Source organism: Porcisia hertigi, chromosome 16, assembly GCF_017918235.1.
Source record: "Porcisia hertigi strain C119 chromosome 16, whole genome shotgun sequence".
NCBI classification, from domain to species: Eukaryota; Euglenozoa; class Kinetoplastea; order Trypanosomatida; family Trypanosomatidae; genus Porcisia; species Porcisia hertigi.
In genome coordinates, this window is record NC_090575.1 from 422,122 (window position 1) to 433,561 (window position 11,440).

Genomic DNA, 11,440 nt, shown 5'->3' on the forward strand with positions numbered 1-11,440 from the left:
AAAGGGGATGGAAGACTAGAGAGCCAGCAGGACCTTCAAGCCACGGTTATCGGCGTGGTTAGGAACACAAAGAATGAGGGCGAGCGAGCGAGCGAGCGAAGAGGATGAAGCCGACGAGAGGCCATGGTCGTACTTGTCATGACGAAAGGGGTGGGGTGCGCAACAGAAGAGGATGGTGGCATCGGAGGTTTTGGAGAAGAGATGAGGCACACGCTTGTTTGCAACTCCGCTAATGCCACACACCTCTGTATATGCGCGTGTGTGCGCTCTGCTCTCGATATCGCCCCTGAGCAAGCGCGGTAGAGAAGTCAGTTGTACATGCTGCTTTTTGATTGCGCCGTGAGGCGTTGGGTACTCGCGAGGGGTGAAGGGATTGTCCCGAAAATGGTGCACACACACACACACACACACACACATACAGATGTGTGCGCTGTTGCCAACAACCTAAAAAAAAAGGGCGCTCCACGTGCCCCCCCTTCGATTTGAGCACGGTAGCCCCCAATCTTAGTACCCCCCCTCACACTCGCGACGAGTCCGAGTCGCTTTCACCTTCGAAGTCGTCGCTGTCGCTGTCGCTCTCGGAGTCGGTGCGAGTGCGTTTGCGCTCACCGTCAGCGTTCGCTGCAACTGTGGCCATCTTGAAAGGGTCCAGCCACCGTTGCACCTCTTCCTCTACATACCTTGCGTTCTTTCCGTTGATGAACAGCATCCGCACCGTTGCCGATGAGCTCGTGTTCGTGTTTTGGAAGATGGCGGACACACTCCCTCGGTTGGCGTCCGAGTTGCCAATTCGCAGCAACATCTCAAGCGCGGAGGGGTCACGGCATGTCACGGTTGCCCCGCGCTCCGCATCCACACCTTTGAGCAACGCTTTCAACTCCGAATTCGCCATGGGTGCATGATGGATTCCCTATATGAAAAATGAAGTGTGCGCGGGAGGAGAGGAGAGGAAAGGGGGAAGAGAGAAGAGACCACATCGGCGTCTGTACGCGTATTGAGTTTATATAGTCCGTCAGTTCAGAGGTGCGTAGTAGTTATGACGAAAGGGCGCCGACAGGGGAGGGGGTGAGGAAGAAGTGGTGTGGGTGTGTGTGTGTGTGTGTGAAGCAGAAGGAGTGACGTCAAACATCTTCCTTTAGTCGTACCAGACCAATTCAATCTGGGGACACCACACACGGCAGATATTTCCCCCATTCCACCGTCACACACGCCCCCCATTGTGTGCTCCAACGCACAGCGGTGGACACGCGTGACAGCCATGGCCGAGCCTACTCCACTGAGCGTGACACCCGGTGTCACACGGTCCACACATATCCTGCCCTCCCTTCCCCCCCCCTCGCAGGACACCACGAGCCAGGTACGCTCGAGTCCGTTTGGCACGTGGCCTATTAGTATTCGCGCCAAACATGTCTCTAGTATCGCAGGCCGATCCGACGCCGGACAGTCCAAGACCAGGGGCCCCGCCGACACATCAGCAGCCGTAAGACTTGTCCTGCTCCCCACCCACACACAAACACCGACTTCAGGGCCGGAGGAAAAAAAAGCCCGACCTAGCGAAGGTGTGGATAGCAATGTGTGTAGATGATGCAAGTTGGAAACAGGCAGGCGTCTACTAGTGACCTTGTTGAGGGATCACCGAGTATGTGCTTGACATACGCGACACAGAAGCGCGTGCACAAAAGAGAAGCCAAAGGGTAAGTGTGTACAGAGAAGAGTGATACAGACTGTTTGTGAAATGCACAGCGATTCAAGAAATACATACATACACACACACACACACCGTGCTGCAGCACCGCTAGCCAGGAATGCCCAATATCAAAGCATGATAGATGCCCAGGTGGAACAAAGCACACAGAGATATACGATGAAAGAAAACACGTCAAAGGAAACCGGCGCAATCAATGTCATCACAGCCACTACCATCACCATCGTTACGAACCCTTCTCCTCCCCCTTTTCCTTCCGCTCCTCAATATTTGGGGGGGGGGGGGCGCAGCACTAGCATCTCTCCTTTGCACAACGCCGCAAACAAACAGGTTGAGTGAATCGAGCCCTTGATTCCCGAAGTCTTCATGTCCGTGGAAGCACGAAAAATCGCGGGTGCTCGGTGCATCTCGCTCTTCTGCGTGTGCCTCAACTTAGATGAAGCACACTCAGCTAATGAAGCTGCACAAATGCACACCCGTCACTTGCGGGATCAGAGAAAATATGGTGGCAAGCAGGGAAAGAGGAATGGCCACAACAAACGCAGTGAAGCCGGAAGAGAGCGATACATTGTTTTCTTTGAGATCGTACTCGTTCTCGTAGCCAAGCTCCCACATCATGAGGACTGCTATCGCTGCTGCAGTGATCGTAGTGGCAACGAGCAACAAAAATATGGAGAAGCTAAGGCACACTTCGAGATTCATCTTGGGTGTCTGCGGCGGCAGATGCACTGCGTATCCGTGGCTCTCGATGCATCTGACTGCGGAGGCCGTTGGACCCTTGAACATCAGAGATGGAGAGGCATCTGAGCAGCCATGCGGACTCAGCTGGGGATCGACTTCTGAGTCATCAGATAGGACCTTCTTTTGGAACGAACTCTCCTGAAAAGCGAGCAAGGTGCTCAGTATCAGAGACGCAAAGGTGAGGAGCGCGACGGTGCCAGACAACACAACCAACGGGCTTACACGTCGCGCCTCACTGAGGATTGGGCCGTCCTCATCGACAATCCATGCCTGCCACACCGATGTGCTCACAGACCACGGGGCTTCAGAAACGCGAATATCAGAGAGAAACGGCAACACTTGTCCAGCTACTGACAGCACAAATAGTGTGAGCGTCAGCACACACAGGGCCACACGCCCTGTAGGCCTACAACTCTCTCTCTTTCGTCTGTCAGCCCAGCACTTGTGAGAGGGCTTGGAGTCTTTGAAGGAGCCCTTGCCGGCGACTGAGAGAGGCTCCGCGACGGGGGTGACTCCGTCACCACTGAACCGAGGATTGTGCATGAAATACTCACTAGGGGTGGTAGTGGAGAAACGAAGGTGGTCGAAGATGATGTAGGGGGAGGGGAGGGGAGGGGGATAAAAAGTGAGGAGACGACGCAACGTGTGGTGTACGTGGGGGAGAGAGGGGGGGGGGGGCTGATTATCGCTAGACAGAGAGGTGATGGGAAAGGGCACCAAAATAGACATCTCACCTCCGCAGCCTCCTCCTGACAGCGTTCCCCCCCCATTGTGTGCTCCAACGCACAGCGGTGGACACGCGTGACAGCCATGGCCGAGCCTACTCCACTGAGCGTGTCACACGGTCCAGACATATCCTGCCCTCCCTTCCCCCCCCCTCGCAGGACACCACGAGCCAGGTACGCTCGAGTCCGTTTGGCACGTGGCCTATTAGTGTTCGCGCCAAACATGTCTCTAGTATCGCAGGCCGATCCGACGCCGGACAGTCCAAGACCAGGGGCCCCCGCTGACACATCAGCAGCCGTAAGACTTGTCCTGCCCCAAGGGCAGCTGTGGTGAAGCACAGCTCTAGCAGACCAAGGGGTGAAGGGTGGGGGAGGAAGAGATCAAGAAGCGCCGAGGCAATATTGTTATGTACAAAGTGGGGTAACACATCGAAGGAAACAGAGGAAGTGCGGTGGTGGCTGGCGGGGGCGGACTTCGAAGGCTGCGACTGCCTCCGCGCCACATCAGCTCTCCTCCACGCGCGTATTGAGGAGCTCTTGACGACTGGAGGCAAGGTAGCTTCGGATCTCTTCCGCCTGCGTTTTCTTGAAGCACACCGCCTGCTCCTGATACAGCCACGTGCGATGCCGAGCTTCGTCAGCGGCCAGGTTACGGGCCACTTCGGGCCGCAGCTCATGACGCATCGCCTCGTACTTCAGTTGACAGAGTCGCGCATGGCGGTAGCCTCTTGCCATTTCTTCGAGAATACAGCCGGCATACAGGCGCTGCTGTCGCTCCACCTCCATCCTGCCTGCTTGCTCGCTTTGCTCCATCAAGAAGATTTGGTAGTGTTGCTGTTGAATGAACTCAGAGTACGCTAGGCGTCTGTCCCGATCTTTCCTCTTCTCGGCGGTGTACTCCGCTGCCTCGCGCCTCATATCCAGTCGTCGTGTTTCGATCCAGTCTGAAACCTCGACATTTTCGATGCGCCTGCGGCACTGCGGCTCCATTACAAAGGACAGAGAGCGGCGGTGCAGCACTTCCTGCAACTGTGTCAGGTCCAACAGAAAGCGGCAGTAGTCATTTTGGATGCTCCACCGTCGCACCTTTTCATTCTGCAAAACGTCCAGGGCGTTCACGTCGCGGAGAGTCGCCATGACGGGGGATAACCTCTCTTCCACACTCCACACCATCTGCGCCAGCTCCTCCTGTTCATAGCGTATGAGCTGCTGTCGACATTTGCTTTCCCACACGATCAGCTCACACATTAACTGCCCGTAGTTCTGTGGCGCGGTGAGCCGCTGGGTGGCCGCAACTGAGGACGGGGCCGCCACGGCTGGCGCAGCCTTTGTAGCGGGAGAGCCACGGCAGAGGAAGGAGCGACTAGAACACGCAAAGAACCCGCTACCTGCTGGAAAGGCTGTATCTGTGTTCCCTGCGGTGGTGTTGTGGTGACCACTGCGGGGTGTCTCACGTAGTACTCCGGTGGGATCGGATGTTTTCAGGTCGCGGATGAATGTTGCCTCTCCACCTTCACATGCGTCCAGCTTCGATGACGGCTGGGGCCGCGATGTCGTGTCAGAAGCTGCCCGGGACTGGCTGCCCTGCGAAGGTAGGGATGAAAAGCACAACATCGCAAAAAAAAAAATGAGCAGGTGTGCGCACGTGTGCGCGTGTAGCGGATGGGCCTCCCTACTAAGTAGAAATAGCCGAAGCATGCGTGAGAGGAAGTGAAGGGGGTGGTTGATCGTGTGTGTGGGAAGGGGGAGCGGGGTGGGTGGGTGCGGGCGGCGGGAAGCTCTCTTCGGCCACGTGCACGCATATGAGGGGAAACAGCAACGATGGCAGAGGTGCCCTTCATTCGCAACCTTTGCGCGCTTGTCAAGCCAACCCGAAAGGCCTCACCTCTAGTCAGGGCTGATGAGTGTCGCCAACTTTGCGCTGTGGCATGGGCGGTCCAGCGGTCTGAGAGGTTGATGCCGCTGACTGGGAAGAGGGCCTTGTCCTCGTCCCCTCCGTGCCGTTCACCTTGTCATCTTTTAGTCTTGAGTACTGCACAGGACTGTAAGTGGTCCGTACCCAAACATAGAGATGAGCACATTCTGTTAAGGCGTCGCGTTCGCGGTCACCTACATCAGCACCTTTACAACAAGTTTGAGTCACCCGCGTTTAGCGGTCCGTTGGATATGGGGTGGGGGATGAGATCTGGCAAAAAAAAAACAGGTGAGCGCCAACATGCGTTGAGGTCGCGATGAGCAGCAGCGGTAGCAGTAGAAGCAGTCACATAGGGAGGGGGGGGGAGAGAATGAAAGGATTAAGTAATACAAGCGGGAGAAAATTGTGTATGTGTGGTGGTGGTGGTGGTGGTGGCGGGTGAGTGAAGAACGGGAGGAGGGATGTGTGCCAGCAGTTTTCACTCGGACAGCCACACGGGTATATATACACACACCGAGTCGTCGTCTTCTCCGAGCCCGCGTACATCAGAGGTACTTCCTAACATGCGCATCCACGGTTGCGGCGAGGTAAGCCAGTGTGTCCATGTTACTCAGTGCCGTCGGCTGCTCCCGGCCGGCGACTGACGCGAGCGGCGGTGACGCTGCTGCTCCAAGCGATTCGTCGCGAGGTCTCTTCAATGAGAGTTCATCTTCGTTGCATCGCAGGTCTGCCACACAGTAGTAGCGCTTAACTTCAAGAACGGTATCGCGCACCTCTGCCACTTCTGCGAGGAAGAGGCGAAGGTCAGCCCGCAAGGTTGTGGACGTGGCGGCGGTTGCCATACACGATGCAAGTGAGGCCGGCTGCGGCTCAGCAGATCGCTGGTGCTCTGAGCTCGTCACCGGCGCTCCTGTCGCCGCAGCAACTACGTATGAGAGAACACGTATCAGAGAGGCGCAGAGTGCGTTCCAAGAGTCACTAACCACGTGACCATCGCAACACGATAGATCGCCCTCATCCCCGAATCGCGACCTTTTCGTCCCAATCGTTTTCACCACTTCACTGTTCATCACTGTTGGTGTTGGCGCTGCTCGGCCAGGTCGTTGGCTGCCATCCGCACCGGTGCTGCATACTGAACCTTGTTCTTCGATACGTGTTGACACAGCTCGTGCGAGGCGCTCGTGTCTGTCCGGTCTGCCGATCAGCATTGCCTCAACGCACTCCCTGGTTAGATTCATGATCCACAGGAAGAGGAGGCTAAAGCGTTCCGCGTCAACAGAGCCGAGGAGAAGTCGGTGCGTGACCGGCAGTGGACACGTTGCGTCCAGCACGCGATACCGTATGAGCTGCGCAGGGGTGGGGGGCAGCAAGGAAGTCGGAGGCGAGCGAGACGTGCACGCATCGTTTCCTGTCTCGCTGCCGATCAGCGACGCTGGTACTCCAATCCTGGCCGGAAAAGCCCACGGTGGAGGATGTTGATGAGAACTCATATCCATCCGAGAGGGGTTGCCCGCGAGGGGGTGCACCTCGCGCCGGGATTGGTGGCATCTGCCCTGGCTCATGGCCTCCTCGGCACTGGAGCTCGCATAAGTACTCTTCTCGCTGTGACACCCGAGGTCTGACGCCTCGGCGGTGGTTGCCCAAAGCTGTAGCAGCTCTCCCAGTGAGTAGAAAACCATACCAGAGTGCAGCTTCAACAACGATGACGCCGACGGCACATCGAATGTGTTGGTGTCGTCCTTGTACATGGTCGACTGTTCTGAGAGGGATGAGTCATCAGCAACCCGAATTTTGCCCCCCTCCGCTGCCGCAGTGGCTGCGCCTCGACGCCACCACGAGAACAGACCCGTTGCCGCCTCTGTGAGGCACTGCAGCAAACGACATTGTTCCTTGAGAATCTGCTGCAGGCGCAGCTCCTCTCGGTATACACGCATGAGCTCTTGCTGCTGTGCAACGTATGGCATCGGTGCCGGTGGGGACGAGTGCGAAGGGAGGCTCATATGCTGGTGAAGTGAGGGCGGTTTTAGCGCAAGGCCCCCCTTAAGCCCCAATAAGTGATGTTGAGAAGACCGTGTTTATTAGGCGCCTGTATGTTGCACGAAAAGGGGGGAGGTGGGTAGGGACGGGGCGGAGTGTCACAAGACCACGGAGGATCCAAATGCTGGCGACCGCAACCGCAGCTGATCATCAGGGAGGGAGGGAGGGGTGGGGGTGGGTGGGGTGGGGGGACCACAGCGTCACAACCGACGCCGACAGTAACGGGTAGGCTGTTAGACACAGAGGCGCGCATCGTAGAAGAGCGCCTTGCATGACTCGGTTCACTAAAGCCAGTGGGGTGTCGGTTCTGGGCGGCTTTCTCCTCTTCCTCCCGCCTTTTTCATACATAAATAAATATTTGAATGTTGTTTTTGATTGAGATGGAGGTGAAACGAAGAAAAAACACACAAAAAGAAATGAAATAATAAAAACGTGAGACGGCGTCGGTGTGTGTGTGTGTGTGTACTTCACTCCATACCCTGTTGTGGCGGTGGTGATTACCCATCATTTGTTTTCCCCTTCGTGCGTCCCCCATCATCGAACGCCCACCCACCCCTCCACATAAAGGGTGTGTGTGTGTGTGTGTGGGACGGGAGGCATGAAAAGAGAGGGGGAGCAACTGGGCGCGGGGGGAGGGGAGTGACGGCAGTCACCACCTCCTACACCGACATAGAAACGCTAGCACACACACACACACACACACACACACACAACTGCGTACCAACAACGCCATCACGCACTCCAAGTCCAGCTATCAGTCACATTTCATTCACAATCTCTCCATCGCTGGGGGCTATGTAATGTACCTGCTCCCCTGTACACACCGCTTTCTCCCCTCCCCCCCCACACACACAGACTCTCTCACAGAAACACAGTCAGGGACATACTTGCAGCTTTAAGCGAGCAAGGTACCGGCGGTAAGAGGGTGAGAGGAGCATGGGGGGTGGGGTGGGGTGGGGTGAGGTGGGAGAGAGGGGTAACCAGCTGGTCTTAGTAGTTGAGCTTCGTGCGACGCCAGTGGCGGCGCTTCTCGTTCCACTTGATACGGTTGCCCGTGCGAAGGCGAATCCAGTAAGGAACCGGCTTGTTCTGGTTCATCTTCTTCGCGTACTTCTTCTTCACGGCAAGCGGCTTGAAGCGGCCCATGGTTGCGTCGTCGAGGAGGGGCGAGGAGGGGGCACGGCTGTGGTGGGGAACTACAGACACACACAGCAACAAACGCGGTAGCGCTGATCTGGCCTCTCGGTATCACTATTGCACGGAGAGGGGATAGACGATTGCGTGTTATATATATATATATAATTATTATTATTATTATTATATGTTTTTTTTTTTTGGAAGGGGAGGAAGAAGGGTGAGGTGTAGGTCAAGAGTAGGACAGGATGAAGGGGTGGGGGTGTGTAGCGTACATGCATGCCTCCTCCCTCCGGTGATAGCCATTGATGCTGGCGCTCCTGAAGAGACTTCGGTTCCTCCCTTTGTTGTACAGAGCGAAAAAGGGGGGAGGAGGAGGAGGAGGAGGAAACGCCCACCCACCCACAAATATGCTAAATCGAGCACACACACACACAACGAGAGAGGGAGAGGGGGGGGGGGCGGCGGCGGGCGGCAATCGCCGTGTGTGCATATCTGCACACACACACACACACACTCGCGCGTGCTACCGATTCAACCGTTTCTACCGACTTGAATTTCCCTTACGCAAATGCATACAAACGTGTATACATACACACACACACGCACACATATATATATGCATGTGCGTGTGTGTGTGTGTGCGCGCGCCCCACAGACACAAACTTCTTTGCCTTGCGCAAACACCGTTCCTACAAGTCCAACGCGTAAGCCCAGACGACTATTTCCGATGAGGTGCACACAAAAAACCATAAAAGCACGAACACACACTCACACACCGGTTCTCCCCCCCTCCCCGGCCACGCAATGTCATCTTCACCAGGTACATACCGTACATCACACACGTACACGTTACCCATGGAGACACGTGTGAAATTAGAGAAGGCGCAGATGGAGGGAGGGGGACCACCACTACCACCACCACCAGGGGTCACACACGGGAAGCTTTGCGTACACTCGGGACAAGTTTTCCTCCCCGCCCCCCCTCAAGCTCCTTGTGCACTGTTCCTCAGCGTCTCCCCACCGCCTCGGTCCCATGAAAGAGGAGGTGGCGAGAAGACCCAAGGTATGCACGCCTCTGTTGTTGATAGGCGATTCACGCTAATCTCTGGCCACCTTTTCTCTTTGTATATTTTACTGCACCACCATATTGTCGCTCACCAAGCGTGACTGTTGGCTGAAGCGCACTGCGTGGCCGTTCTGGGTCGACACCACCTCTCTCACACAAACATGAGCGATGCTGACCGGCGAGGAAAGGGCGACTTGAATCGGGAAGAAGAGTTCCTCTCCACTGGTGCCATGGTCACTGTCCACGGTGACCTCGATGTTGCCACTCGCGTTTTGGCTGCCATCAACGACATCAATCATCCATATCACGCACTCGCTGTTTACAACCTGGTACGTGCCCGTCGACAGCTGCACGTTTTGCGGGGCAGCACCATAGAGAGGAATAGCCAAGCGCACCGCCTGGAGCGGCGGCGTGTTCGGGTCGGCCAGCTCGTATTCGATTGTAATACTTCCGGACTCAGGCCAACACGTAAAGTTGATCGGGGCGGCGATGGAGGAGTTGGAGAGACGCCACCGTAGGATCGTGACCGGCTGTTGGACCGGTAACGGCTTGCCGTCTGCCATTGTGAGCACCTGATCGCTGGCGAACAGTGTCTTGTTCACCTTGGCGTGTGCCCGGAACGTGAAGGCGTCGCTTACCGGCGCCAATATGAGCTTGATTTGGTCTTGCTGGGGGTCTGCCACAAGGACGGTGAGCTCACCCTTGATGTCTATTGGGGTTGACTCGCCCTCGCGCTGCAGTGTTGCGCTCATCTTTTCTTCAATTATGATGTTCACTGCCTCCTGCGGCACCGTGGACGCCTGCGACTCCCTTTCTGGAGGCCTCATCACCGCCAGGTCACCGGCGCCACCGAGCGCGCCAGACTCCTGCGGTGCCGTGATGCCCATCTCCTTCTGGATCTTGCTGCTGATGTCCGCCTTACGCGCCTTGCCAAGACTCATGCCGGTGCGCGGTGCCGACAGCTTGAGGGAGGTGGACGTCTGCGAGCTGATCGGCGCTGAGGGCGTTGGATACGTCGTTTTTATGCCACTGCCGCTACTCGCGTACATGTGCATGTTGCCACTAGCGGTAGAGTTGCTGCCGAAGCCACCGTAGTTCGGGTCGTCGGAGCTGATCCCGCCGTACACGCCGCCAGACGGGCCTCCGCCTCCCATACGCCGCTCGCGCAGCTTGCGCGCGTGCTCGGCTGTGATCTTCTTCGCCTCTGCCATTTGCCGCTCTTTCTCTTCCAGCGCCATGCGCTCCTCGTAGGAGTCCATTTCGAGATACACACGGATTTGTTCCACCGTGCTGTTTTCCCGCTTCCCGCACACTACTATTTCATCCAGGGCGAAGAACACTTCAAAGGAGTGAGTCTCCAGGGAGGCCTCTGTGATGCCCTCGGGCACGTACTCGGGTATCAGTCGACCCATGAGATGTAGCGTGGCGAGATCTTCGACAATGTTGCTCGTCGTCGTCGTGACCAGCACCAGGAAAAGGTCTTCGATGGGCTGATAAACGTAGCGTACTGTGCCCGCGTCAATGTACGTGACCTGCTTGTTCATGGATGACTCGTGCAGCCGTGGGAAGGCCGAGAGAAGCCCCTCGATGCGGACGCGGCTGATGTCTGTGAACTGGCGCGCGAGCACGATGCGGCCCTGCTTGTTCACCACTCCCGCGGAAATGACGGTCATTTTCGGCGGCAACCTTGAAAAAAAAAAGAACAGTCGACGTGTGCGTGCGTCTGTTCGGGTGGTGGTGGTGGTGGGTGGTGGGCAGAGTGACCTTTCGGCAGTGCTGATGTATAACTGTACAGGAAACACGTAAACAAAAACGAAGCGATAGAGCCGATGCACTTTGCACCGCTGTTGTGTTGTTGTTGACACGGGGGGCGGCACCACTGCCCAACCACACCACAGACATATGTGTATGAGCGGGTGGTAATGGGGGGCGGGGTGGGGTGGGGGGTGTGGGACCGTCAAGCCCAAAATCGCGCGTAAAAAAAGATATGGAAGGAGATGAAGGTGAGTAAAGGGAACGGCGCCTACATGTATATACACATATGTGAATCTGCATGCATACACATGGAGCGATTTTTGTCTGACAGTGCCTCTTGAATGGCAACGCGGTGCCAC

General features: G+C 56.5%; 5 protein-coding genes across 5 annotated transcripts; all 5 read right to left on the bottom strand.

The window, feature by feature from the left end:
• Positions 1-517: 517 nt before the first annotated feature.
• Positions 518-892, bottom strand: JKF63_05324 (uncharacterized protein; the record flags this gene model as incomplete). The annotated part of the gene is made up of 1 exon (XM_067901288.1): positions 518-892. The coding sequence occupies one exon, from the start codon at positions 890-892 to the stop codon at positions 518-520; it is 375 nt and encodes a 124-aa protein (XP_067758290.1).
• A 2,783-nt stretch (positions 893-3,675) lies between these two features.
• On the bottom strand, positions 3,676-4,785 carry JKF63_05325 (uncharacterized protein; the record flags this gene model as incomplete). The annotated part of the gene is made up of 1 exon (XM_067901289.1): positions 3,676-4,785. The coding sequence occupies one exon, from the start codon at positions 4,783-4,785 to the stop codon at positions 3,676-3,678; it is 1,110 nt and encodes a 369-aa protein (XP_067758291.1).
• An 846-nt stretch (positions 4,786-5,631) lies between these two features.
• JKF63_05326 (uncharacterized protein) lies at positions 5,632-7,086 on the bottom strand (the record flags this gene model as incomplete). The annotated part of the gene is made up of 1 exon (XM_067901290.1): positions 5,632-7,086. The coding sequence occupies one exon, from the start codon at positions 7,084-7,086 to the stop codon at positions 5,632-5,634; it is 1,455 nt and encodes a 484-aa protein (XP_067758292.1).
• A 1,027-nt stretch (positions 7,087-8,113) lies between these two features.
• Positions 8,114-8,269, bottom strand: JKF63_05327 (uncharacterized protein; the record flags this gene model as incomplete). Its single annotated transcript, XM_067901291.1, has 1 exon — positions 8,114-8,269. One exon carries the CDS (start codon positions 8,267-8,269, stop codon positions 8,114-8,116), a length of 156 nt encoding a protein of 51 aa, XP_067758293.1.
• Positions 8,270-9,391: 1,122 nt separating this feature from the next.
• JKF63_05328 (uncharacterized protein) lies at positions 9,392-10,999 on the bottom strand (the record flags this gene model as incomplete). Its single annotated transcript, XM_067901292.1, has 1 exon — positions 9,392-10,999. One exon carries the CDS (start codon positions 10,997-10,999, stop codon positions 9,392-9,394), a length of 1,608 nt encoding a protein of 535 aa, XP_067758294.1.
• Positions 11,000-11,440: the final 441 nt, after the last annotated feature.